The sequence below is a fragment of the Chiloscyllium punctatum genome, chromosome 11 (assembly GCF_047496795.1).
Source record: "Chiloscyllium punctatum isolate Juve2018m chromosome 11, sChiPun1.3, whole genome shotgun sequence".
Lineage (NCBI taxonomy): Eukaryota > Metazoa > Chordata > Chondrichthyes > Orectolobiformes > Hemiscylliidae > Chiloscyllium > Chiloscyllium punctatum.
The window spans coordinates 35,085,471-35,113,422 of NC_092749.1; the positions used below are offsets into that span (position 1 = coordinate 35,085,471).

Sequence of the window (27,952 nt, forward strand, 5' to 3'; positions counted from 1 at the left end):
AAGTCTAGAGAATACAGTCCCATTCTCCTCATACGTCAAGGTTTTGGTGCTGGTGGAGGTTATAGAAGGAGGGGGTGAGGCCATGGAGAGATTTGGTAACAAGGATTAGAGTTTTTAAATGAAGACAATACTTGACCAGGAGCTTATGTGGGTCAGTGAATACAGGATCAATTAGGAACAGAATTTGTTACAAGTTAAGACGGGGATCTTAATGACCTCAAATTTAAGGAAAGTCCAGAAGCAATCAAAGGACTTGCCTGATTCTGCTGCATCCTTAAGGGTACAATTGAAGATTAATATTGTCATGATCCTAGCTGACATTAAAACTGGATAAGTCAAATCCCAAACTGAAATCTGGCTTGATGGATCATATTTTGTTTAGGTTTTTTTAACAAGGTGCTCTTACACTGAAATACCGTTGCACAATGCTGCACATTTGGGGTTAACAGTAAATAGAAAATCATTATACAAAAGAGTTGAACATAGCTTTTTAAAAAAGTGTTATCTGAGTGTAATACACAAAGTTTATGAAACACACAGTAAAGTCATAATTTCATTAATTTCAACAGCATTGCATTACAAACACTAGAGCAAATGCCCACCTTCATTCCACATAGGGTTGGACATAGCTGTGGCTTCAATTCCCAGTCATGAGAATCTACTACCTTCTTCCTTGATTTGTCATATTACTGAACTTAAACTTTCTCAGATATAAATCACACCTTCAGGGTTGGAACCAAACACTTCTAGTCAGGAACATTTACTAAATGTTTAACTTTGAGGTGACTTTTTTAAAACAATTCTCACTGACTTCCTTTTCACAACTGTTTTCCATATCTAGCTTTAGCCAACTACTCTAAAAAACCACTGAAACCAAGACAAAAAGAAAAAAAAATTCTTCCATTCTATGAGTATTTCTCCTATGCTCAAAAAAATTAATTCCAGAATCTTCTATCTGAAAGCTTAATGGACTATGCTGTTTACTTTACTTGCTGGTAAACTCTCCCAATGTTTAGAAAAATCTATTACTCTCTAGAAAGTCTTCCTCTCACTACAGTGTTTTAAAAGTAATCAAAAAAATACTTGCAAGTTAATCTTTAAACCCCTTCAGGCACACAGAAAACCCATATGCCACTAGTTCAAATTTAAAAAAAATCAAAAATAAGTGCTTTAAAATGATTATAAATCACACACCGTACCTCACAATATCTATGTTGCAAAAGTGTACTTGGTGGCAGCAGCAGGCATTCATTGAAATAACTGACTCTTTCTTGAAATTATGATTATCAATAGTTGGAAGTCCTGAATTTGTATTTTCAATTCTACTATGCAACTAGCATTTTTCCTTCCTCGAGCCAATAAGGAACTAAACTGGTCCCAATTACTTGTGTTTGGTCCATATTCCTCTACCTGTCCAAATGATGTTTAAATGTTGTAACTGTACCTGCATCTACAGGTTGAATCTTAGGCATATTTTCTCCTCCCTCTATTCAAACTGAGTAGTTAAGATCATTCAAAAGAAGGGAGTTCAACAACTTCATCACAAATCTAGGATTTAGTGCATTGGAACACATTCCAGACTAATGCACAGAATCAATCTTCTGTTTTAGAGTTAGGAAATAGGTATCAGTACAAATATTACACTTGCTTATTTTTCCATGTATGTTGTTGTCTATATTTTAGGTATCCCCTTAACTTTACTGTGATAAAAGGATTCCTAAGTACAAGGAGTACATTGACCTATTGCACAAAGAGAAAAAATCCTTTCCTGTTTACTTCACAACCTTTTCAAGAAGATCCTTAAATTCAGTTGGCTCTTGGGAGATGGACTGTATTCCTTACAAGTAGATGACTTGTATCTCATACAGGATAGCTTTGTGCACAGAAACAAACAACACTAACACAAAACAAGCAAGGACGTCATGTTGAGGTTGTACAGGACGTTGGTGAAGCCACCTTTGTATACAGAGGAACCTTGATTATCCGGATACCAGTTATCCGAAAATTGGATTACCCAAAGGAGATCTATTGGTCCTGCTAGAAATATTACATCAAAGACGTGTTTCCAACAGTGATCGCGTCTTTTGTTGACAATGATTAAACAGGCACAGTCTCCAAATGACTGACATCCCAACCTCTCTCTCCCCACACTTTCACTGGAGTTCTACACAGGGGTGTACCCTAACCCTCCCCCCACACCACACTTCCCCAGATAATCTCTCCAACATTGTCCTGCACAGGGCAAATGTGGAACCTGTCAAAAAGTTGCAGTAAAATGTTGTGTGTGTGCACGCTATTTGGAGACTTAGCCAACAAAGGCAGCAGCAGTCTTGTTGTTGGCATGCAGTCCAGCTGTCCCGGGGGGGTGTGGGGTTGGATGGGGTTGGGGGCAGGGACAGGGGGTGGGCTTGGACAGGGAGGCGGTGGCTCACGCACTTTGTGCTGGGGTGATGTTGGAAGGGGTTTTGGTGGGCGGTGTTGGAGGTGGGGTCTCGTGCACTGTGTGTTGCTGCTAGTCTCCTGAACGGGGAGTAGACTTTAAAAACTTCGAACCCCAGAGGAGGCATTTAATCGATTATCCAAACGAAATAGTGCCCGCCCATCTCGTTCGGATAATCACGGTTCCCCTGTACAGTTCTGCTATTGGAAGCATATCATTAAATTGGAGAGAGTTCAGAAAAGATTTACCAGGACATTGCCAGGACTAGAGGGTTTGAGGTTTAAGGAGAGGCTGGATAGGCTGGGACCCTTTTCACTGCAGCATAGGAGATTGAGGAGTGACCTTATAGAGATTTATAAAACTATGAGGGACATTGATAAGGTGAATAGCAATAGGATGGAGGAATTCAAAACTAGGGAGCACATTTTTAAGGTGAGAGGAGAAAGATTTAAAAGGGACCTGATGGGCAATTTTTCCCACACAGAGTGTGCTTCGTATGTGGAATGAACTGCCAGAGGAAGTAATAGATGCAGGTACAATTACATTTAAACAATATTTGGACAGGTACAGGAATAGAAAAGGTTTAAATGGATATGGGCCAAACACAAACAATTGGGACCAGTTCAGTTTGGGAAACATGGTCAGCATGAGCCAAAAGATCTGTTTCCATGCTGTATGATTCCATGATAACCATCAACATCTATTCAGTGGAACATTTAGTCAAAAATGAGCATCAGGAATTTTGACCATTAACTTCAACTTACCAGAAGCTTCATATCGCTAAAAATTTATTTTTAGTTAATGGTGTAGGTATCAGCCTGGATTCTGTTTTTAAAATTGGAAGCAAAGAGCTAAGACTCATAAAATCACATTATTAAAACAACAGATAATATCAGGAAACACTGCTAACTCTTGAGAAAAGAAAAACTTGCAATTTGATAAAGGAAATTAAATGGATCTTCTAGTGTTCCCTGGATTCTAGCACAGTGAGCTGGGAGGTAACAAATTTGACCGTGCAGTTATAAAAAAAATTTGAGAGTACAATAGGCCAGTAAGCTTGATAGCACAAGTAGAGAAAATATTAGAATGACACATTTAAAAGATGTTTACAGGCCACAAAGCAGATTCAATGTTTATTAAAGAGAAACCATATTTGACAAATCTTTTGTAGCTTTCTGAGATGTAACCACATGGTACATGGAAGAGAAATCTATCACGCCCCTCATGATTTTAAAACTTCTGTAAGGTCACCCCCCAGCCTCCGACACTCTGGAGAAAATAGTCCTACCCTATTCATACATTATAGAGATTGTTACATCAAATTAGGGTTCATATAATTACAGGTACCCAATCAGCCTGCTCTTCCAACACTCTCAAGACTGTGTCCAACATTATGTGCAATTCTGTGATTGGACAATATTTGTAAATTAATCCTGAGTGTGCAAAGAATTCTGCTGATAACCAATTTAGAATCATCGGTGAGGCTCACAGTGTAGCACCTACTTGCATGTACTGCAAACTATGTACATTAAACACAGGGCCTTGTTCTTGGCTGATAGAAAGAACATGTACATACACTGTCCCTGTTTCAACTCAATAAAATAGGAGATAACTGTTCACTAGTTAATTTATCAGGACAATGCATTGACCAGAGTCTACCAGCCTTGTTTAAAATTTAAATAAAAGTTCAACAGTCAGTTATCATTAACTGATACATACTACATGGCAATTCCTCTATCAATCAAAATCCATTTGCCACAAACCAGCAGTCTCTTCTCATAAAGGAAAAATAACATTTATACAGTATTTTGCCATTTTTTTGGAGACTACACTGACGAGTGCAGGATGAAAAACTTTGCTAAAATCTGCCTTTTTTCAGAATAGCAAAGTTGTGCACTACCAAACCACCATTCGAAAAGAGACAACAGAAAAGCAAGAATAAAATATAGCGAGTCATTTTCAAGTGAACAGATTGCAACTATTACTGTGCTCTGGAAGAGGCTTGTGTGTTAGTTATGACTCAGTGAGTAGCATACCTATCTCCCAGTTACAAGGCTCCAGGTTTAGTTGCCCTCCTCAACTTGAACACAAAAATCAAGACAAACACTCCAGTAACCAAGAACTGTAGTACTAAAGGAGTGCTGTCATTTTGTGGTGTTGTCTTTCAGATGAGACAATAAACCAAGGCCTAGCTTTCACTCTGATGCAAAATACTGTACCACTCCATTATTTTGAAGAATCGAAAAGGAATTGTTCTCAGTGTTTTAGTCAACATTTGTCTCTCAATCAATTTCACAAACAAAGAGAATACCTGGTCATTATCATGTTGCGGTCTGTGCATGCAAATTGGCTGCTGTTTCCTACATTCCAACATTGACTACACTTAAATAATATACTATTAGCTATGAAGAGTTTTGAAATATCCAGTGGTTATGTAAGATGCGATAAGTTTTTCTTTCATGCAGATCTAAACACTGACCTGAAACAGCTTGGTTGAATTCCTTATGCTGCACTATAAAATTCTATTTAATTCTTCAGTTTCTGAGTACTTACTAGTAACAAACAGAAACTGCTACCCACAGCACCAGTCTTTCAGGCCATTATTCTTCCCAGGTTTAGGTTGATTGATCACAGAGAAATTACATTTTTGTACTGCTGCTTTGTACAGTCTTTCTTTCACAATAAGGGCATGCCTCTGATTAGAGAACAGAAGGATTGATTGCACCTTTTATTTGTAAAATGCTATGTCTGCACTTGAATCGACCCCATAATGCAGTAAACCAAGTTCCGGAGCAGTCACAGCTAAAATAAACAGAATCCAGCTCTTTTGTAGTTCTTCTGTCCGAAATTAATTAATATTAATTTTCTATGAATTATCAGTAACTAAAGGAAAATCCTTGTTTTCATTGAATCCCTTCAGTGTGGAAACAGACCCTTCGACCCAACAAGTCCACACCCACCCTCCAAAGAGTAACCCACCCAGACCCATTCTTCTACCCTATTACTCTACATTTACCCTGACTAATGCACCTAATCTACACATCCCTGAACACTATGGGCAATTTAGCTTGGCCAATTCACCTGACCTGCACATCCTTGGACTGTGGGAGGAAACTGAAGCACCTGCAGGAAACCCATGCAGACACAGAGAGAATGTGCAAATCCACACAGACAGTCGGCTGAAGCTGGAATCGAATTTGGGTCCCAGTTCTAGTATTGGGTTTGCAGAGAATGATCAAAAGCTGAAAATGGCTGCCAGCTCAGGGTGGCTGAGGCCACAATACTAGATTCATTGAAGAAGCTGTATATTCCCATGGAAAATGATAGGGCTGGTATGTAGGAAGGGTGATATTAAATAGGCTAAACAGCCTGCTTCACCCATACAAACCTAATTGTCTCAACCTATCCAGTTTGTAGGTAAAGTGCACAATAAAGCAAAAATGTTGCAGTCAAAGCACCAACTGAGTCCATAGAACAAATTTGAACACATTAAATACATTTAAAAACATCTTAAATGTAGCCAGTGCTTTAGACTTGCTCTGAATTTTAACAAGCACCATTTTGTTACACAGTAGGTTAGATCACCGACATACTGCACCACCATCCAACCTACTTATTTCCCTTGATGCAGTAGACAGAAAGAGATAATGATGCACTGTGTTACAAAAAGACAGAACTTAATCTGTTTAAATCATTAATTTGAAACTATTAATCAACGAGATACCATTTAGTAGCTTTGATCCAATAATATGCTGCCATCTAAAGGTGAAAATACATAGTCTCCTTCCTTAAAAACAAGGTCTGCCCAGAAATTTTGCTCTACTTTTACACAATATGTAGCTTAGCACAAAGGAGCAAAACTGAAGTCCCAACAATTCATATTACAGACTGAAGAGGGAAAAAAGCATTTCATATTCTGCAAAAACAAGCAACTTTGGGGCAGAGGTGTTTGGGTGTTTGTGGTGGGAAATAGGGTGTGACGATGTAGATTGACTTTTTTTAAGGTGTGACAGGAGACATTTTATCATATGATTACAATACTGATCATATTCAGCAATCAGAAGTGGGAACACAACCTGATATTTATCGTCTATAGCCAAGAAATATTTTGATCAACCACAGTGTCCCATTTTTACCCAACTGAGATCAGCTACCTCAGCTTTATTCCTGCCCTCTAATCTATCAAAAGGCATTAAAGTATGATCATAATCAACCCGTTAAAGAGGGTTAAATGGGTGAATCAAGAGGGTAGTGGCTGTGGGAAGCAGACAGCAGAAAGGTGGAATATGGGGGCAGAAGGGAATGGTGAAAAAAAGTGAGGGCAGGAGGAAGCAGGAATGGCACTGATCTTTCTTTTTCCCTTTGCTAGATCTGTACTATCTTTGATGCAGGTAGCAGCCTGGGATGTTGTTATCAGTAGTGTCACAGCCACAGGAACTGCACTTGCGAGGAGTTTGTCTTCCGCATCTGCATTATCGGCAAACACATCCACAGCTTCAAACCAACATCATTCCAGTTTTCTGTTTCCTTAACTGCCCCGACCTCCCATTATATTTCCATCCAGTGTTGTCTCGTAAGAAGGAACATTGAAGAAAGGATATATATCAAGGTTTCTGTTCAGGTCCTCAAAATCCCCCATTTTACAAACAGTTAAAATTCAACAGTGGATTTAAGAAATGTTGTCACAATATGTTTTTCTTTTGACCTTAGAAATTGATTGGAAAGAACTGAGGATACCTTACAATCATCTAACAACAATAAAATGCAACATCTAATTTAATGATGGCAATTATTTGCTTACACCCATTTTCTCCAGTCCACTGTTTGTGAATGGTCTAATTACTATTGCGTTATAATCAGCCAGAACAATAGTTGAATTTAAATAAATGTCTCAGTCTTCCAATGAATGACAATTTTGCCCTTAAAATGAAAGCAAATAGTACCACTGTTATTGTGGACAAAATTACCTGGACACAAATATTTAGATAATTTCAACCTTGTGAAATTGGGGAATTTGTCAAACTCTAAAGTGCCTATAAAACCTGATTTTGTACATCTCATCAACCAATACTATAAATTGAGATTTAGATACATAAGCTTCCTTTATTAATAAATACACTGATGACAGAGCTCACCGTCTAGGGAATAACCGCAATCTATTATCAGTACTTTAGTTTTGATCTTGGGATTTCAAAATCTGTGAACTAGAAAAATAGCATGTATATCTTAACTTTCAGCAGCAAACATATGATTCTGAATTTAAAGTCATTAAAAGTTACTGCACGGATCAGGAAGAAGTTGTATTTTATAATGTAAAGAACCAAAATAAATCTTTTGAAATACTAACTAGAAGAACATCAATACAGCAGCAACATATAATAAGATTTCAGACACACATTAAATTATTTCCATATATTAGCTGATGCTTTCTATTACTGTAAGTTTTAGATTCTATTATTCGAAGTTGGTCAAGTGATGGCACATAGGATAGTGAATCCCATAACGGTCACATATTCAGCAAATTTGATCAACTCCAATTCAATTAAACTATATCACTGCCAAAACTAATTGCTCTAAGAAATGTATTTTGAATATTTTGCTTTAAACACTTAAAACCTCAATAGTACTTGAAAACTGAACTCTGACGAGAACTTCAACAGTAGGCCCAGCAGTTGTGAAGCTTTCCCAACTCCCATTTTTGCATACTCAGACAGGTTACAACAAAAAATTATTCAGTTGACGGAAAACCTTTCACAAGCACCTAACCAGCAAATGTGCCGCCTGTCATAATCTTCATTATTTTGTTTATCAATTCATTTTTGTAAACATCATTATTCCACCTAGGTTCTAAATTTCAATCTTTTTATCCACCCTCCATACTTACTTCACTTGAAACCCAGACCCATTTTTGATCATCATGAAACTATATTTAGAAAATATTACAGAGCTAATTCCATGATCTTGTGCATCCAACAGGAAGCCATGTTCATAAGAAGTGTGAATTGGAATGTTAGGACTACTGTTGTAGCCTGTATGCTTTTTGACAGTAGCTCCCCTGCTCTGAATCCTTAATATAACCAACATATTTTCAATGATAACCCAATTTGTTCCTTTTCTTACAAAATTAACTTTTAAGTGAATAAATTGAACTCACCAGAAAGAAAGAAATAGGACATTTGGCCTAATATCTCTGCTAACTGTTTTATGCTCTTTGTGAGTTTCTTATTTATATAAAAATATACGTATAAAAATGTACCGGATTCCTACAAAGCTAAATATAGAGAGTTTAAAAGATTGCTCTCATTCCGGAGGCCTTAAGGCTAAACAGGCTCAGGGTCTCAAAATATGACTGACTCCTTTTGAGGAAAGCAATTATTTATATAATGCCATAATCAATGATATTATAAAATTCAAAATTAAAGCAGATAATCCTAATAATACAGATCAAGAGAATTAATAATAAAATAAAGCTTTGATTTTAAGGTTCTGATGAAGGAATTGTCCAAAACCTTAATGTATTTACCCTCAAATACTGACTGACCTGGTGTGAATTATTGTTTTTACTTGCAATTTCCAAGTATTCATTGTTGACTCCTGTTGAGGTACAGACCCACTGAATTATACTAATTTAAAGAAGTGTTTAGTTGGTAAAAAATTTATTAACAACAAGTAAGTAACAAATTATTGCCATCAGCAGAGTCACAATAGCATAAAGGTAAGCCATTTGGCCATCCTGTCATGACAGCTTTCTAAAGAGCAATCTCTCTGCTACATCCTCATTGCACTGCAAGTTTAATTCCCTCAAGAGAAATTCAATTCCTTTTGGTAAGCATTCATTATCTTAGCTTCCCAGACCCTCGCAAGCAGTGAGTTCTAGTCATTACTACGCATTGCATGTAATAAAAGTTCTTCATCACCATTCTCCCTGCATCACTTGTCCAAAATTTAAAACTGTGCCACCTATTTCTTGTATCATCAACTAATGGGCTCAGTTTGTCTTTATCCATTGTATCTTTTAACTCGTCACATTTTGTACACTTCTACCTGATTTCCCTTTGATCTCTTTTGCTCCAGGGAGAGTAACAGCAGCTTCTCAAAGCTAACAGTGCAATTAAAATCCTAATCACTGCAGTCATTCTGGAAAATCTCCTCTGCATTCCCTCACATCCTTCTTAAAGTGGTAACTAGAAGTAGATGAAATACTCTAGTTGTGGCCTAAACAGCATTGTGTAAAGATTCAGCATAACATCCCTATTTTCGTCTTCAAAAACAGCTGTGAGAAACAGAATCTCACAGATGATATACTAAGAGACAATGCAAGAGCTGCCTATCAAGCAAACAAAAAAAAAACTTACTACGTATTAATAAGTAAGATGTTCAATGAGGATACACTGAGTTGCCCCAGCTGAAAACAAACAAAAAACAATTAAAACCTTAGGGCCTGTAATCTTAGGAAGACCACAAGTGAAATGGTGTGTGCAAGATTGGGATCTTGAACAGCAGACAAGTTTCAAAACAAATTCACTACTTTCACTGCTTGGGGTGAGGGAAATTGATTAGATTCTGAGGACAAGAAATTGATGCCACAGCTAAGTCACAATCTCACTGAATGGCACAGCAGACAGACAATGGGCTGAAAGGCCTACTTCTACTCCTATATCTTGTGCTCTTGATGTAAATACTGCACACAGTGTTTTAAATGTAGTCTCAGCAATGACCTGTAATAAATGAAGCATAACAAGCTTACTACTCTAAGAGAAGGTTACTGAATCCGAAACATTAACTCTGATTTCTCATCCAACAATTTCTATTTTTGTTTCTGATTTGCAGGATCCACAGTTATTTCAGTTTTTATTAAGCTTACTTTTATGTTCGATTCCTCTTGCAATAAAATACAGGATTCCAACAGCCATCTTAATGATTTACTAAGCTTGTACACTAACATTTTTTGACTTATGTATTAGAACACTTATATTCCTCTGTGAATGTTAAGGCAACACAGTCCTTCCTGCCAAAGTGAACAACTTCACATTTTCCCACAATACATTCCAATGCCAGAGTTTTGCCTACTCACTCTACTTAACTATATCAGTCTTCAATCTTCTTTCATCCTCTTCACAACATAATTTCCAACTTCTCTTTGTGTCGTCTGCAAAACTAACTTGCATGCATTTGCTCCCCTTATCCAAGTTACTTATACAAATTATAAGTAGTTGAGGTCCAATTTATGCATACTGTTTTCTGCTGGCCAGCCAATCTTCCATCCTGCTTATATGTTACCTCTATACCAAGAAGTACTGCAATAAACTTTTATGTGGCACTTTATTAAATATCTTTACAAAAGTCCTGAGTGCATGGAGTTGTTTTATTACGTTAATGGTGTGATACAGGGGGGTTTGTCGTGGTTAAAGGCAAAGGGAATAAAAGGATATGAGAACAGAGCTGGCACGCAGGATTGGAACAACTATTCACATAGGAAATAAACCAAGACAGGCTAATTAGGAAATTAACTAGCTATAAACAATTTCCCAAATCCCATTTAATCCAAGCAGAGCTTGGGGTCACACCCATTTTGAAATCTTCAAAATAAAGAATTGCTAACATCCTAATATCATTTAACTTATTTAATCTGTGATCTTAAAATCTAAATTGTGAATTACATAAATGTGTGATTTGATAGTTAATTGGCACAATGGTGAAGGTGATTTGCTTTTCATTTAATTAAATTGGTATAATGAATATATATCATAATTATCATCATGTTATGTGCTAAATAAATTTGAATTTGTTCATTTTACTGCCCAGAGTCCGTAGTCATAAATTCACTTTCAGATCTGTGGTTTATTTATTGCAGCTAATCATGTTGGGTAAATGCTAATATTGTCCATAATATTCCTCAACTAGTCGTATGTAACAGAAACAGGCAGTGTTCCATTCCTGATCACTGACCAATTGGTTTGGCTTGAGATTGAGAGTATGAGGAGAACAGAAAATAACAGCATTGATGTTCTCCCACAGTGAAACAGCTTGCAGTTATAGGGTTTCTGGCACCAATGAAAGTTTATCTCATCATGAACTAAGAACTTTAAGAAACAAAACTGGGGAAAAAGGAGGGCAAGTTGCATGTCTGTTTTTAGTGAAGGGAAGAGGCAAATGATAGGTCGAAAAAAAGATATTTTCCTGCATTATTAAACTGTTCAATTAAAAATAACTCACCAATTGTTCCATGATCTTCGCACTTCTTGGATTTATAACAAGAGCCTCTTCATAAAAGTGCTTGGCTCCTCTCAAATTGCCTCTCATCTCTTCTAGCCTCCCACACATGAATATTACATCATGCGACATGGAGAAAAGACTTGCTGCTTCTTGGATGCAGAAGGAAGCGTCTTTGGTCCTTTGTAGTTCCAGAAAAAGTTCAGCTAGTTTTTAAAGGAAATGAACAGTATTGATTATTTAAATTCACAGAAAGAAAAATTTGCACTTCAACAGTAAAAATATTTTTATCTGAAATGCTAATTGGGTTCAGATTTTACAGTGGCATGCTACATTAGTGAAATAACATTAGGTAGAAAATTCTCCATTTTTAGAATACATCATGCTGCATACGTATCACACACAGATTCAGCATGACTTCAGCCCGGACTCTGGAGCACAAAGGAAAGTTTGAGATGGACAGGAGGAGTATTTAGAGGAAGGGGATGTTTAGAAAAGGTGTTTGAAAGGGAAAATGATAATGGACAGAGAAGCAATGACAATGTCAACAAAGTTAAGTGAGCAGGAGACTTGAACTCACAAAGTTCTACCTCAGGGATAATAATGCCAACACTGCTGATTAGAGGTCAAGCTTACATACTTCTACTATTCTTCTTCTTCTTCCCCTCTCTCCCCCATTCTGTTCAAAACACTAACTCTTGTTGGATATAGGTTCAAGATTACAAAGACCCTTACAAGTAGAAGGGGACCAACATTTATAAGAAAATAGCAATAACATTTATGTACTATAGGCAATTGTATGTTTAATTTTAATTATTTATCACTTACTTATGCACTGGACGTATGTCCAAATAATGTTGACAACCTTGAGTGAAAACAATAAGTAGACACTTACTCAACTAGAGAACCTGAATATCATGGAATGAATTGCAATTTCCAATCCAGTGAGATTTCATTTTAAATAGCTTTCTCTATTTTACAGAAAGTTCTTGAAACTGTTTAGTTGTGAGTTTAATCAATCTAATATTTTGGATGAGGTCCTGCTCATTTGTCATTCTAATGTCTTCAGCTAGAAGCAAAGAATTAAATTGGCAGTAAATTAAGCAAAATATTAAGAAGAGTTGTCAAAGTCAATGAGAAATTCTTTGTAAATTTATGTTTTTGTCCTCACGTTATGGTTGGCTGAGAAATTTAAAGTAGCTTGTGAACACAGACGGTTTCTAATCATAATATCAATTTTACTTAGGAGTTTATGGCACCACATTTTCTACAAAAGTTGCTGATTCATTGATGTTAAAACAGTTCCGCCATGAAATGGAAGTATTGCAGGGGAGTAAAAAGTTCCATTTAATGTCATTTACCTCACTTCCTATCAGGCATTATTCATAGAGTCATAGAGATGTACAGCACAGAAGCAGACCCTTTGGTCCAACTCTGCCATGCTGATCAGATATCCTAACCTAATCCAGTCTCATTTGCCAGCACTTGGTCTGTATCCCTGTAAACCCTGTACTCATCCAGATACCTTTTAAATACTGTAATTGTACCAGCCTCCACTACTTCCTCTAGCAGCTCAATTCCACACACACATCAACCTCTGTGTGAAAAGATTACCCCTTAAATCCATTTTATAATTTTCCCCTCTCACCTTAAACCTATGCCCTCTAGTTCTGGATTCCCCCAACCCAGGGAAACGACCTTGTCTATTTACCCTGTCCATCCCCTTCATGACTTTATAAATCTCTATAAGGTCGCACTTCAGCCTCTAATGTTCCAGGGAAATCAGCCCCAACCTATGAAAGCTAAAGGGAGAGGCTGCAAAGTAACTTACTTTCTCATCATCCAGTTCCATCTCAGCAGTGATGAGAATTATCTGTCCAATGCAGCAATATTATCAAATACAATGGTATGAAGCAACTACAAGACGAAACTTCCTTAATTTGCATTAAAAACTGTACCATTGCCCATCTCTGTGAAGAGTGAACTTTTCTGTGACAAGATTAAAAATCATACCACACCAGGTTATACAGGTTTATTTGGAAGCACTAGGTTTCGGAGCGCTGCTCCTTCATCAGGTGGTTGGGACAATATGTATTCCTCATGCTCCAATCTTGTTTGTTTGTCTGAGTGATGTGGCTAAGTTAATGCAGAAGTGAGTGAGTGCAAAGTCTCAAGAGCACTGGGAACAGGATTGAGATCAAGCCTAATTTCTTTTCACTTTGAACACATTTAGGAGTAAGTAGTTAAAAAGAATCCACTAATATATAACTTCATGTCCTTTCTATGTGGCATACAAGTCATTCAATATTATGATTCCTTGAAATACAGTGCACCATGTTCTTCTCTCTTGAATTCATAATCTTTGCAAAGCAGTGTACTTTGTGAACAACCTGGCTGCTTAGCAAATTTGGTCATCTATTCAGGCTACAATAATCTGATTTTTGAAAATGGTTTGTTCTGCACCATTTGCATTTTCCAAGATGTTACATATTACTGCCGGTACCAAAGACAAAAATACTTCATATAGAATTTGTAAGGGGGAGAAGGAAATGGAATTTGAAATAGTTCTACAGCTGGGTATTTGTCTGAAATTGTCACTTAACCCTCTCTAGTTCAGGTCCAGCAAACCAAATATTGTGAACCCTGGAATTTAATCAATTTTTCGGCAAGGAAAGTTGGAAGCAAGTGTACAGATGCCAATATTTCTGCAGATATCCCCCAACCCTGAAATTTCTTTCTCTTCTCTCATGAATAAGCTACATTTCTTGGATGTAGCTCCATGAGTGCTGCAGCCCATAACTACTTTGTCCAGGAAGTATATACTACATACGTGACTGGGAAGGATGGCTTTAGTGGATATCAACATGCACATGCTATTTTAAAACAATAGCCATTGGTTAGAGCGCTGGTCAATTTGATCCCTGCCTTGCTGAAAGAGGAGTCCAAAATTAGCATCCCTACAAGTACGTGGGCTCAGGTAAACTGAATTAGTCCAGAACAGTGATTGTACCCAAAGCAAACCGAAACTGTATGATTCAGTTATCCATTGTGCATTGTTTTAAACAAATCTCTGGCTTGAATATTTTTGGCTGAGCGTGAGTAATGTTGAGTTTGGTGGAGTGATTTTTGCCATGAGGCCAAACAGATTTTCTCATGTTTTCTTATCAAACTTATTGCTTTATTTATTGTTTGAGTACTTGTGGTGAGAATCCAGACCATCCTGGTATGCACCTTCATAGAGAAATTCATTGTTTAGTGAGGGGCCTCCATTAAACCAGTATCCCCAAGACTGCACCATCTTTCAAAGTCTGAAGGAGGGGTGTCTGATAGATATTAAAAGAACTAACTACAGAGATAGTGGATGCACTGAAAGCAATCTTTCAAGAATCCTTAGATCCTGGAAAACTCCCAGAGGATTAGAAAATTACCAAATATAACACCTTTACTTAAAAAGAGGAATTTAAAAGAAAAAAGCAGGGAACAATGGCCAGCTAGCTTCATCTATGTTATTCGGAAAGTGTTAAGAGTTTATTTCAAAGGATGGCATAGCACAGCATTTAGAAATACTAATACAATGAAGCAGGGTCAGCATGGCTTCATAAAGGGGAAATAATGCCTGACAAATTTATTGGAGTTCTTTGAGGAAGTATCAAGCAAGATAGCTAAAGGGGTAGCAGTGAATGCAATATATTTGGATTTTCACAAGGTCTTTGATGAGGTACCACACACATTAGGTGACTGAAGAAGTTGAATGATGTTGGAGTGGTATGCTCACTCTAGTGAAGCTAACTAACAGGAGACAATTGGGATAAAGGGGGCATTTTCAGAATGGCAAATTGTAACTAATGGAATGCATCAGTGCTGTGGTGCAATTATTTACGATATATATTAATGACTTGGACGAAGAAAGTGACCGTACTATCGCCAAGTTTGCAGGTGACAGAATAATGAGTGATCTTCCCAAGAACAAGCCCATCTTGTGCAGAGAAGAGAGTTCATCACACACTGACAGCTCTGCACACGGGCGAGGGAGAAACTGCCCAGGCCACTGGCAGTCAGAGGCACGCCAAAATCCCATGGGACTTGAGCCATTGGTCTCAGTAATGAAGGACCTCATGCAGATTCAAAGGGAAGGGCAGCTTTGGAAGGAAGGCTTTCAGCAGGTATTGGCCCTCATTACTGAAACAGAAACATAAAAGCTAGGAGCAGAAGTAGGCCATTCAGCCCTTCAAGCCTGCTCCCCTATTCAATCATGGCTGATCATCCAACTCAGTACCCTGTTTTTGCTTTCTCCTCATTCCCTTTGAATCTTTGGCCACAAAAAGCTTTACCAAACTCCTTCTTGAAAACCTTCAATGTTTTCGCCTCAACGACTTTCTATAACAGAGAATTCCACAGGCTCATCACTCTCTGGGTGAAAAAAAGCATTATCCAGTTCTAAATGGCCTACCTCCGACTGCAAATCCTGCTTCTAGCACCTCAGTCATTGGGAACATCCATCCTGCATTTGCCCTTTCTAGTCCTGTTAGAATTTTATATGTTTCTATGATATCATCCCTCATGGTTCTAAACTGCTATGAGTACAGATTAACCAATCCAGTCTCTCTTCATACATCAGTCCAGCAATCCTGAGAATCATTTTGGTAAACCTTTTATTGCAGTCTGTTCATGACCAGAACATCTTTCCTTAGATAAGGAGACCAATGCTACACTCAATACTCCAGGTACGGTCTCACTCAGGCACTGTACAATAGTAACAAGACATTCCTGCTCCTGCACTCCAATCCTCTCAGGATGGAGGCCTTCCTCACCACATACTGCACTTGCATGCAGCTGAGTGTACAAGCAAACTCAGGACTTGTTGCACCTGTTTCCAAATCTGTCACCATTCAGATAATAATCTGCTTTGCTGTTTTTATTACCAAAATGAATAATCTCAAAAAATTATCCAATTATACTTCAGCTGCCATGCATTCTGAGTCACTCAGCTTGTCCAAATCACACTACAGCATTTCTGCATCCTCTTCATAGTCCACCATCCTGCAGCGAAGCAGGGATAATGCATCCAGTCCATCATTGCTCAGATTCTGCAGCAGTGCAGCTAGTCTTGGACAGGTTGGCAGCTGCTGTGCAAAGCCAGGCCCAGTACCCTTAAGGTCTGCTGGAGAGTTGACCATACCTGCACTCCATCGCACTCAGCACTGAAAGCAGGATCAGAATGGGACAGGGAAGCTTCAGTCTAGTCCAGGTGCTCCCCCTACAAGGCCACTGAACTGTGCCACAAGGCACCCTGTCGGAGAATGAGACACACACAGGCTCTCAATCGTTTTCAGACAAGGATGCTGTACAAGTGGCCACCTCCACCTGCCTGCCCGTCTCTGACCCTTGGAAATTGCAGCCAAGGAGGGTCAACTTGTCTCTTGGCACGTCTAATCTGCCCAGATCCAAATGCCCCAGGGTCGCCCAACTAAACATCCAGGGCCAATGGGCTCCACTGTGGACTGAGAAAATGAATGAGAGGCATAAAGTGATCTCAATCAGATCAGACTTGCTGAATTCTCACCCTATTTTACCACTTGTCTTACCCAAGCCCACTCAATTCAGAGCCTAGTAAGAATCAACTCTATGTAACATTGGTGAATAGTGAACATCACGAGGCATTACAGGGAGTTAATACTGAGTACAGAGCGGCACGGTGACTCAGTGGTTAGCACTGCTCCCTCACAGCGGCAGGGATCTAGGTTTGATTCCACCCTCAGGTGACTGTGTGGAGCTTGCAGCTTCTCTGGTGTTTCCAGGTGCTCTGGTTTCCTCCTACAGTCCAAATATGTATATGGTGGGTGGATTAGCCATGCTAAATTGCCCCATAGTGTCCAGGGATGTGTAGGTTAGATGGGTTAGCCGCAGTAAATGCAGGGTTACAGGAATGGGGTGGACCTGGATGGGATGCTCTTGAACAGTGGTATGGACGGATTGGGTTGAATGGCTTGCTTCCACACCATAGGGATTCTAAGATACTTGATAGACAAATTCAAAACTGAGTTACTGTCTGTCAGATGCATGTGTTGTACAAATATGCTATTACAATGGAAACTGTAATGGAATTAATCTCATTCCAGAAACTCCAGTCCATCCATATTTCTTCCACCTATGTCTATTCCTTTACCTTAGGTCTTGCTCATTCATTTCTCATGTCCTCAGCAATCTCTAATGTTTCCCATTCTCCGGTGTACTAATGTCAAAATTCTTGCCCTTCACTACAAAGGGTAACTTAGACATCTGCTATGAATGGTCATGGGATTGACATCCCATTCACATTGACTTCAGATTGGTTCATCTGAAGTTTGTAACCGAAGACAGAGGAACCCTGATTATCTGGCATTTGATTAACTGAATTTCGGATTATCCGAACAAGGTCACAAGGTGTTGGTGCTTGGTTAACTGTTATCCGGGGTTCAATTATCCGGCATTTGATTAACCAAACGACAAAACCCCCGCCTGTGTAGTTCGGATAATCGAGGTTCCTCTGTATTCTGATAGATGTGTGAATTTTAGTGTTACTGGTTCAGATGAACCCTAAAATAAAATCCTTGGAATGCTGCTCAGGTTCGCCATCTGCTGTGTGTCCATGGTCAGTGCAGTATGATTTGAAAAGCATGGAAGCACATATATCCCAGTGAAAATGTTTCTGTCCATTGACTGGGAGCAGTTTTAATCAATTACATAAGGGGGGGGGGGGGGGGAGAAACATTGCACCACCACTGAGGAAGAAACATTGAGAAAGTGGATGAGGGTTCAATTGATTGTCCAACCAGATGAGTCAAAGTTTTTCTGAGGTGCAGGTGTCCATGTAAATACAGAGTTGATAGGGATTTTTCAAATTCCTAGTGCACCGATATCCAAACTTTGTCTTTTATTACAACCTCTCCAAGGCCTGTCAACAGTGAAGTTGTGATCCAGGCAACAGAAACAACAAGGAGTTTACACTGGGAGTTAGTCACCTGCCCTGTGTGAGGGGGGGAAGGGAGTATCCATTTTGCCCAGCCACAGAAGAGTTCATGCTGGGCAAGACTGTTCACCAAACCGTGTGTGGGAAGGGATGCATTTGTTCATCTGTCCTCTTTGCTCAACAGCTTGTTCACACTGATAAGAGACCATTTAAATGCTGTTAACTGTGAGAAGATTTTTAGAGGCATTCTTCTGAGGAGGAGTCATACCAGACTTGAAACATTAACTTTGGTTTTCTCTCTGCAAGTGCTGGAAAAACTGCTGAGTTTCTCCAGCATTTTGTGCTTGTGTTTTAGAAGGCGATTGTCACTATCAGTATATCTATATCCTAATAATTACAAGCCATGCCTTTGTAACTTTAGTTATCTCATGCCCTTTGGGTACATGTTAGCTGGCACTCCAGACCGGAGTTGATGATTTCTAATTCTACAACTTTCTCTCCACATTTTATCTACGCACTGCTGAAATTCACAAAAGATCCTTAGGTAGCACCTGCCACAGCCATGACCACTACCATCTAGAAGGACAAGGGCAGCAAATACATGGGAGCGCCACCATGTGTTAAGTTGCCTTCTAAGTTATTCACCATCCTGGATTTGGGAATATACTGCTGCTCCTTGAAAATCCTGGGTTTCTCTCACTTGTGGGTCAACCTACAGAACATGAATTGTAATAATCCGAGAAGGCAGCTCACCACCACCTTTTCAAGGGCAACTATGGTTGGCCAACAAATGGGAGAATGTGAGGACTGCAGATGCTGGAGGTCAGAGTAAAGACTGTGGTACTGGAAAAGCACAGCAGGTCAGGCAGCAACTGTGGAGCAGGAGAATCGACGTCTCAAGCATAAGCCCTTCATCAGGAACAAGACTTGTGGGCCAACGGGGCTGGGAGGTAAATGGGATGGGGGTGGGGCAGGGGGAAAGTTAGCTGACATGAAGGTGGGGGATGAAGGTGATAGTTCAGAGAGGAGGGTCGAGTGAATAGATGGGAAGGAAGATGGACAGAGCTAGAGGGCAGTGCCAAGTTGGAAGGTTGGATTGGGGATAAGATGGGGGGGGGGCGCGGGAGAGTCCATCTTCTGCAGCTACACCAGCACTATTCCGCACCTTTTCCTCCGCTACATCCATGACTGTATCGGCACCACCTCATACTCCCACGAGGAGGTTGAACAGTTCATCAACTTAACTAACACGTTCCATCCTGACCTTAAGTCCACCTGGACCATCTCAGACACTTCCCTCCCCTTCCTGGACCTCTCCATCTCCGTTAATGGTGACCGATTCAACACGGATATCTACTACAAACCCACTGACCCCCACAGTTAACTGGTAAAAACAAGGACTGCAGATGCTGGAAACCAGATTCTAGATTAGAGTGGTGCTGAAAAAGCACAACAGGTCAGGCAGCATCCAAGGTGCAGGAAAATCAATGTTTCAGGCAAAAGCCCTTCATCAGGAATAGAGGCAGGGTGCCTGCAGTGTGGAGAGATAAATGAGAGGAGGGTGGGGGTGGGGAGAAAGTAGCATAGAGTACAATGGGTGAGTGGGGGTGGGGATGGAGGTGACAGGTCAGGGAGGAGGGTGGGGGAAGGTAGCAAAGAGTACAATGGGTGAGTGGGGGTGGGGATGGAGGTGATAGGTCAGGGAGGAGGGTGGAGTGGATAGGTGGAAAGGAAGATAAGCAGGTAGCACAGGTCCTGAGGATGGTGCTGAGCTGGATGGGGGGGGTAGGGGAAAGAAGGAAACTGGTGAAGTCCACATTGATGCCATGGGGTTGAAGTGTTCTTCCTCCAGGTGTCGGGTGGTGAGGGAGCGGCAGTGAAGGAGGCCCAGGACTTCCATTTCCTCAGCAGAGTGGGAGGGGGAGTTGAAGTGTTGGGCCACAGGATGGTAGGGTTGATTGGTGTGGGTGTCCCGGAGATGTTCCCTAGAGCGCTCTGCTAGGAGGTGTCCAGTCTCCCCAGTGTAGAAGAGACCGCAACGGGAGCAATGGATACAATAAATGATATTGGTGGATGTGCAGGTAAAACTTTGATGGATGTGGAAGGCTCCTTTGGGCCTTGGATGGAGGTGAGGGAGGAGGTGTGGGTGCAGGTTTTGCAATTCCTGTGGTGGCAGGGGAAAGTGCCAGAATGGGAGGGTGGATTGTAGGGGGGCGTGGACCTGATCAGCTCGTCACGGAGGGAACGGTCTTTACAGAAGGCAGAAAGCAGGGGGGAGAGAAATATAGCCCTGGTGGTGGGGTCTGTTTGGACGTGGCAGAAATGTTGTCGGATGATTTGGTTTATGTGAAGGTTGGTAGGGTGGAAGGTGAGCACCAGGGGGGTTCTGTCCTTGTTATGGTTGGAGGGGTGGGGTCTGAGGGCGGAGGAGCGGGATGTGCACAAGATGTTGGAGGGCATCTTTAACAGCATGGGAAGGGAAATTGCGGTCTCTAAAGGAGACGGCCATCTGGTGTGTTCTGTGGTGGAACTGGTCCTCCTGGGAGCAGATACGGCGGAGGCGAAGGAATTGGGAATACGGGATGGTATTTTTGCAGGAGGTAGGGTGGGAAGAGGTGTAATCCAGGCAGCTGTGGGAGTCGGTGGGTTTGTAAAAAATGTTGGTGTCATGTCGGTCATCATTAATGGAGATGGAGAGGTCCAGGAAGGGGAGGAAGGTGTCAGAGATGGTCCAGGTAAATTTAAGGTCAGGGTGGAATGTGTTGGTGAAGTTGATGAATTGCTCAACCTCCTCATGGGAGCACGACGTGGCGCCAATGCAGTCATCAACGTAGCGGAGGAAGAGGTGGGGAGTGGTGCCGGTGTAACTATGGAAGATGGGCTGTTCTACACAGCCAACAAAGAGACAGGCATAGCTGGGGCCCATACGGGTGCCCATGGCTACCCCTTTGGTCTGGAGAAAGTGGGAGGATTCGAAGGAGAAATTGTTAAGGGCGAGAACCAGTTCAGCCAAACGAATGAGTGCGTCGGTGGAAGGCTACTGTTGGGGACGTCGGGAGAGGAAGAAACAGAGGGCTTGGAGGCTCTGGTCATGGCGGATGGAGGTGTAGAGGGATTGGATATCCATGGTGAAGATGAGGCGTTGGGGGCCAGGGAAACGGAAGTCTTGGAGGAGGTGGAGGGCATAGGTGGTGTCTCGAACGTATGTGGGGAGTTCCTGGACTAGGGGGAATAGGACAGTGTTGAAATAGGTAGCGATGAGTTCAGTGGCGCAGGAGCAGGCTGAGACAATGGGTCGGCCAGGGTGGTCAGGCTTGTGGATCTTGGGAAGGAGGTAGAACCGGGCAGTGCGGGGTTCCCGGACTATGAGGCTGGAAGCTGTGGGTGGGAGGTCTCCTGAGGTGATGAAGTTCTGTATGGTCTGGGAGATGATGGTTTGGTGATGGGTGGGTGGGGTCATGGTAGAGGGGGCAGTAGGAGGAGGTGTGTCTTCTGGCTTCAGCGGTGTAGAGGTCAGTGCGCCAGACTACCACTGCACCCCCTTTATCTGCTGGCTTGATGGTGAGGTCGGGATTGGAGCAGAGGGAGTGGAGAGCTGCGCATTGTGAGGGTGAGAGGTTGGAGTGGGGGAGGGGGGGACGACAGGTTGAGGCGGTTAATGTCCCGGCAGCAGTTGGAAATGAAGAGCTCGAGGGCGGGTAGTAGGCCAGCACGGGGTGTCCAGGTGGATGCAGTGTGTTGGAGGCGAGTGATGGGGTCCTTGGAAAGTGGGCGGGAGTCCTGATTGTAAATGTAAGCTCGGAGGCGGAGGTGGCGGAAGAAGTGTTCGACGTCACGTCGTGTATTAAATTCATTGATGCGTGGACGGAGGGGGATGAAGGTGAGTCCTTTGCTAAGGACTGATCATTCGCCCTCAGTGAGGGGGAGGTCTGGGGGGATGGTGAAAACCTGGCAGGGCTAGGAGCGGGGACCTGGCGTAGGTGTGGAGCTGGGAATGGGGGCGGAGCCTGTGACTGGAGTGGGTGTGATGGTGGGGGGGAATGGGGGTTGAGTCATGGGCAGGGGTGGTGTTCCCCTCAGGGTTCTGGGGAGCAGGGATGGTGACAGTGGGATCTGCGGGGGGCGTGTCAGCAGAATGCAGGTGAGTGGCGCTGGTGGGGACGGAAGTGGTGGCAAACACGGCAGTGGAGGTCGGAAGTCACTGAGCGTGTGATTTCAGTGATGATATGAGGGGCGGAAGTGATATCATGTGTGGTGCATGAGGAATTGTGAGGGGCAGAAGTGGCTGTGGAAGCGACCATGATGGGGGCGGAAGTGACATCATCGATCACCGTGGGGATGGTAGCTGTACTAGCCGCATAGCTAATGGTGTCCAAGCAGTTCCAGAGGCCGGGGGAATCTTCTGGAATGTTTGAAGAGCACTGGTTATGGAGGTGGGTACGTCCATAGCTACCTAGACTATACCTCCTCCCACCCTAGCTCCTGTAAAATTGCTATCCCTTATTTCTACCTCCTCCACCTCATCTGCTCCCAAGAGGGTCAATTCCATCACAGAACTTGTGAGATGGCTTCCTTCTTCAAAAGACTGCAATTTCCCCTCCCACATGGTTGATGATGCCCTCCAGCATATCTCATTCACTTCCTGCACCTCTGCCCTCAAACCCCACCCTTCCAACCACAACAAAGACAGAACCCCCTGGTCCTCACCTTCCACCCCACCAATCTCCGGATACACTGCATCATCTTCCACCATTTCTGCCACCTACAAAACAGACCCCACCACCTGGGATCTATTTCCCTCCACACCACAACCCACGTTCTGTAAAAACCATTCCCTCTGTGACTCTGTCAGGCCCACGCTCCCCCCCCCCCCCCCCCCCCCCCGCCAACCAACCCTCCCTTCCCAGCGCCTTCCCCTACCACCGTAAGAATTGCAAAACCTGTTCTCACACCTCCCCACTTACCTCCGTCCAAGGCCCCAAAGAAACCTTCTATATCTATCTGAGATTTATCTGCACTACCACACACATCATCGACTGTGTCTGCTCCTCTATATTGCGGAGACAGGACACCTATAGTAGAACATTTCAGAGAACATCTCTGGGACACATGCATGAAACAACCCTACTACCCTGTGGCCGAATATCAACTCCCCCTCCCACTCGACCAAGGACATGCATGTCCTGGGCCTTCTCCATTGCCAAACCTTTACCACCTAACACCTGGAGGAAGAACACCTCATCTTCTGCCTTTGGACCCTACAACTATGTGGGATCAACGTGGATTTCACCAGTTTCCTCATTTGCTCTCCTCCAACCTTATCCCAGATCCAACCTTGCAACTCAGCATCACCCTCTTGACCTGTCCATCTTCCTTCCCACCTATCTGCTCCACCTTCCTCTCCAACCGATCACCTTCATCTATCACATTCTCAGCTACCATACCCCCATTCGCACCCCCCTCCCATTTATTTCTCAGCCCCCTCGGTCAACAAGACTCTTTCCTGATGAAGGGCTTATGCTCGAAATGTCGATTCTCTTGCTCCTTGGATGCTGCTTGACTGGTTGTGCTTTTCCAGCATCACACTCTCAACTTGGCTAACAAATGGCCAATATATAAAGGTTACTTTAAGATGAACGTTGTTAATAGTTTTGAAAACCCCATATAGTTCCCTCGTGTCTGCAGGCAAGGAAATCTGCCCTCCTTACCTGACCTGGCTTGTGCGTGACTCCAAACCACATTGCAATGTGGGTGATTCTTCATTGCCCTCTGAAATGGGCAACCAAGCCATCTGGTTCAAGGCAACTAGGAATGAGCAATAATACCAGTCTTGCCAGTAATGTTCATTTAGCAAGCATGAATAAAGACAAAAAAACTACACATTCAAAAGACCAACTGTCTAGTATTTGGTCCTGCATTCTGGTCAACAGTGCTGTCACCTCCAAGTTTGATGCCCTGTCCCCATTAAAAAACAAAATTACTCTCTCTCACCTTCGCTGTTCCTCTGGTATAGCCCTCCTCTCTGCTTTTTAAAGTTCATGGATTGCTGGTGCGTGAATATGATTGCTAACTGGTTTAGCCATTCACTGTCAGTTCTGACTTGACTACCTAATCTACTGCATTCACCTGTAAAAACTGTTCAATATTCCAGGATCATATTGAACTGTAACCATAACTTGTCACTAAGCTGTTCTTGCAAACTACCATTCCATTTCTGACTTTATATTCCTCACCAAAGTCCTCGAACATGCTACCACTTCTCAAATATGTTTCTTCTAGACACTGCCTCCGAAGTGTTCCCTTACTTTAAGATCTTTTATAAATCTGGCTCATTACATAGCACTAAGTCCAGAATAGCCTGCTCCCTTGTGGGCTTCATCATAAGCTGTTCCAAAAAGCCATCCTGTAAGCATTCCATGAATTCCCTTTCTTTGGATCCACTGGCAACCTTATCCATCCACTGCAATTGCATATTAAAGACCCCATAATCACTGTGACCTGCCTTTCTGATATGCCCTTTTCATTTCCTGGTACATCTTGCGCCCCAGATCCTGACCACTATTAGGAGGTCTGTACATAACTCCCATTATGGTTTTTTCGCCTTTGTGGTTCCCCAACTCCATAGATCTAATTTCATTCTTAACTAACAAGGCAACCCCACCCCCTTTCCCCACCTCCCTGTCTTTTTGATAAGTTGTAAATTCTTGGATGTTTAACTGCCAGTCCTGAGCCCCCTGAAACCAATTCTGTGATGCCTACCACATCCTAATCATTCACGATGATTTGTGCTTTTAATTCATCTACTTTGTTAAGAATACTACAAGCATTCAGGTAAAGCACCTTAATACTAATTTTCTTATCCTCATGATTTCCATCATCTCCAGTAATGTGTCCTAAGTTATCCTTCCTTTTTGCTTCATTCCTAGTCTGCCTTGAACTTAAACCCTGCACACATGCTAACTTGCTGCTTATCTTTCTACTTGACTCCATATTCCCTGTTGCTTTCCTTTTCCATTTCCCTGACTCGCAAGTTTTAAGTACTACTGACCATCCTATTTATCCTTTTTGTCAGAACACTGGTTCCAAATCGGTTCAGGTGGAGATTGTCCCATCTGTACAGACCGCCCCGGTTCCAAAACTGAGGCCATGTCCCATGAAATGGAATCCCTCTTTCCCACACCAATCTCTTAGCCACGTGTTTAATTCCCTAATTTTCTTATCCCTATGACAATTTGCATGTGGCTTGGGCAGTAATCCCTCGGGATTATGACCCTCGAGGACCTGTTCTTCAATTTCCTTCCTAGTGCTTGATACTCCCCAAACAAGTCTTCCTTCCTAGCCTTGCCTATGTTGTTTGCGCCATCGTGGACTACAACTGGATTTTCTCCCTACTGCTCCAATACCCTTTCAAGCCAGTTGGCGATGTCCTGCACTCTGGCACCGGGCCTACATTCAGATTTCCAAACCTGACAGTATCCTAACAGATTTTATAAAAAACATAGAGAACTTGCTTTGTAAACTAAACCTTCTAATTCTTCCCATCTTGGCCACAGGCTCAGATATAGATGACTACATCATCCTCCTCCAAAATCTCTCCAGTTGGTGGGCGGGCGGGGGGGGAAAGAGTGGGAATAATACTTGCCATTCTTATCTATTCATTCATAGCCACTGAATCACCTGCTATAACTTTGCTAGCCACCCCTGCACTGTTCCCTCAAAGAGCTACTATTCTTGAACTCTTCTCTCTCATCTACATGCTCCTCCTGGGCAATATCATCTATATCAGTTTCCATATGACACTGCACTATATTATCACCACCTCTCCTGTATTTGCAAAACAATCAACAAGGGAATCATAATCGCCAGGCTCTAACTAATCAATCCTTTAATAATCAAAACTCCTAATCTTGCTGAGTTTGTTGAACGTTTCGGGATGAGTTAATAGAAAAATGAAAATAGGAGAATACATGAAGCACTCAGAGTGGCACAGCAGTTCCTCTTATAAATGGTTAGATTATACCAGTTTCTGTTTTCAGATTAAAACCCATTTTAAAATGTAGTTTATAGGAATGCAAACAAAATTATTCAGGAAAGTGATTGCTAATCCTTGATCCATCAGGTTTTCCAAGACTTACTTTAATATCTAAACAGTTTACAGTTGAAGGTTTTCATAGCCACTTACAGTTATCAAAGATGATAAACCAAACTGACAAAGCTGTCAAACATCTGCAGAGGAGATGTTCTTAACTACCCTCACTCTAAATTTGTTCATTTTGCTAACTCTTTTATATCAACTCAAAAACAGACTCACTGGAAATTAGATATGGCAAGAAAGAACTTGAATCATAGACGTTATTGCAATTATGACTCAGATGCAGAAAGGATGATTTACAATATTTTGCTTTTTATATCAATCTACTAATGAGACAAGTTACTAAGGTTCCAAGACAGCAAAAACGCAAATGACAACTCCTTTGTTGGAATATAATGTAATCCATATTGTTAAATATTGTGCTATTGATAGCTTGTTAAATAGTTTATTTCATAACTTCAAGAATCTCTAAAGTGCTTTCCAGTCAATAAAGTACCATTGCAATGTAGAAAACTATAATATTCAGTAGTTTCCAAACATGTGCTACACCAAACGAAACTTCTACACACATACCTGCTTGCAGCCATATCTGCTCCAGAATAATGGTCAGTTGCTTGGGGGCATGTTTCACAGCAGTGCTCTGTGCAGATATTTCAGACATGGCCAGTTCCATTCGGGAAGCAGCAATTGATGGGACACGCAGAGAACCTGAAGGAAAAATTAGGAATTTTGTTAAGAGTATTTATTTTTAAAGAGCAACAAAGAATTTGAAATGCAATAACCTCCCTAACCTAAACTACAGAATTGAGGTGCAGAGAGATCTATATATTCTAATACATGAGTTACAAAAAAATTAGTACAGAAGTCCAGCTAATAATTAAAGCAGGTAATGAAATGCTATCCTTTATTGTGAAAAGAGTCAAACATAAAAATAAAGGTATTATACAGGGCATTAGAAATACCATATCTTTAATACTGTGGGCAGATTTGGTCTCCTTATTTAAGGAATGGTGTAATGTATTGGATGTGTTTTGGAGGTGGTTTACTAGATTCATACATGGATAAGCAGGTTGTTTTATGAGGAAAGGTTGAACAGACTAGGCTTGTTTTCACCGGAGTCCAGAAGAATGTGGGTTGATTTAATTTAAGTGCATGAAAATATTGAGTTGTCTTGATGAGGTAGATGTGGAAATGATGTTTCGCTCTTGTGGGAGAGTTCAGAAATAAGGGGGTTTTAAAATTAGGGGGTTGCTTTTAA

The 27,952-nt window shown here is 41.5% G+C and overlaps 1 protein-coding gene across 1 annotated transcript in view; it reads right to left on the minus strand.

Moving 5' to 3' along the window:
- Nucleotides 1–27,952, minus strand: part of LOC140482887 (tetratricopeptide repeat protein 7A-like) — a 361,467-nt gene that overhangs the window by 77,510 nt on the left and 256,005 nt on the right. The window contains exons 18-19 of the mRNA XM_072580610.1: nt 27,268–27,402; nt 11,657–11,859 (exon numbers count right to left, since the gene is read on the minus strand). Of these exons, the coding sequence (XP_072436711.1) occupies nt 11,657–11,859; nt 27,268–27,402 (338 nt within the window). The remainder of the gene's footprint in view (nt 1–11,656; nt 11,860–27,267; nt 27,403–27,952) is intronic.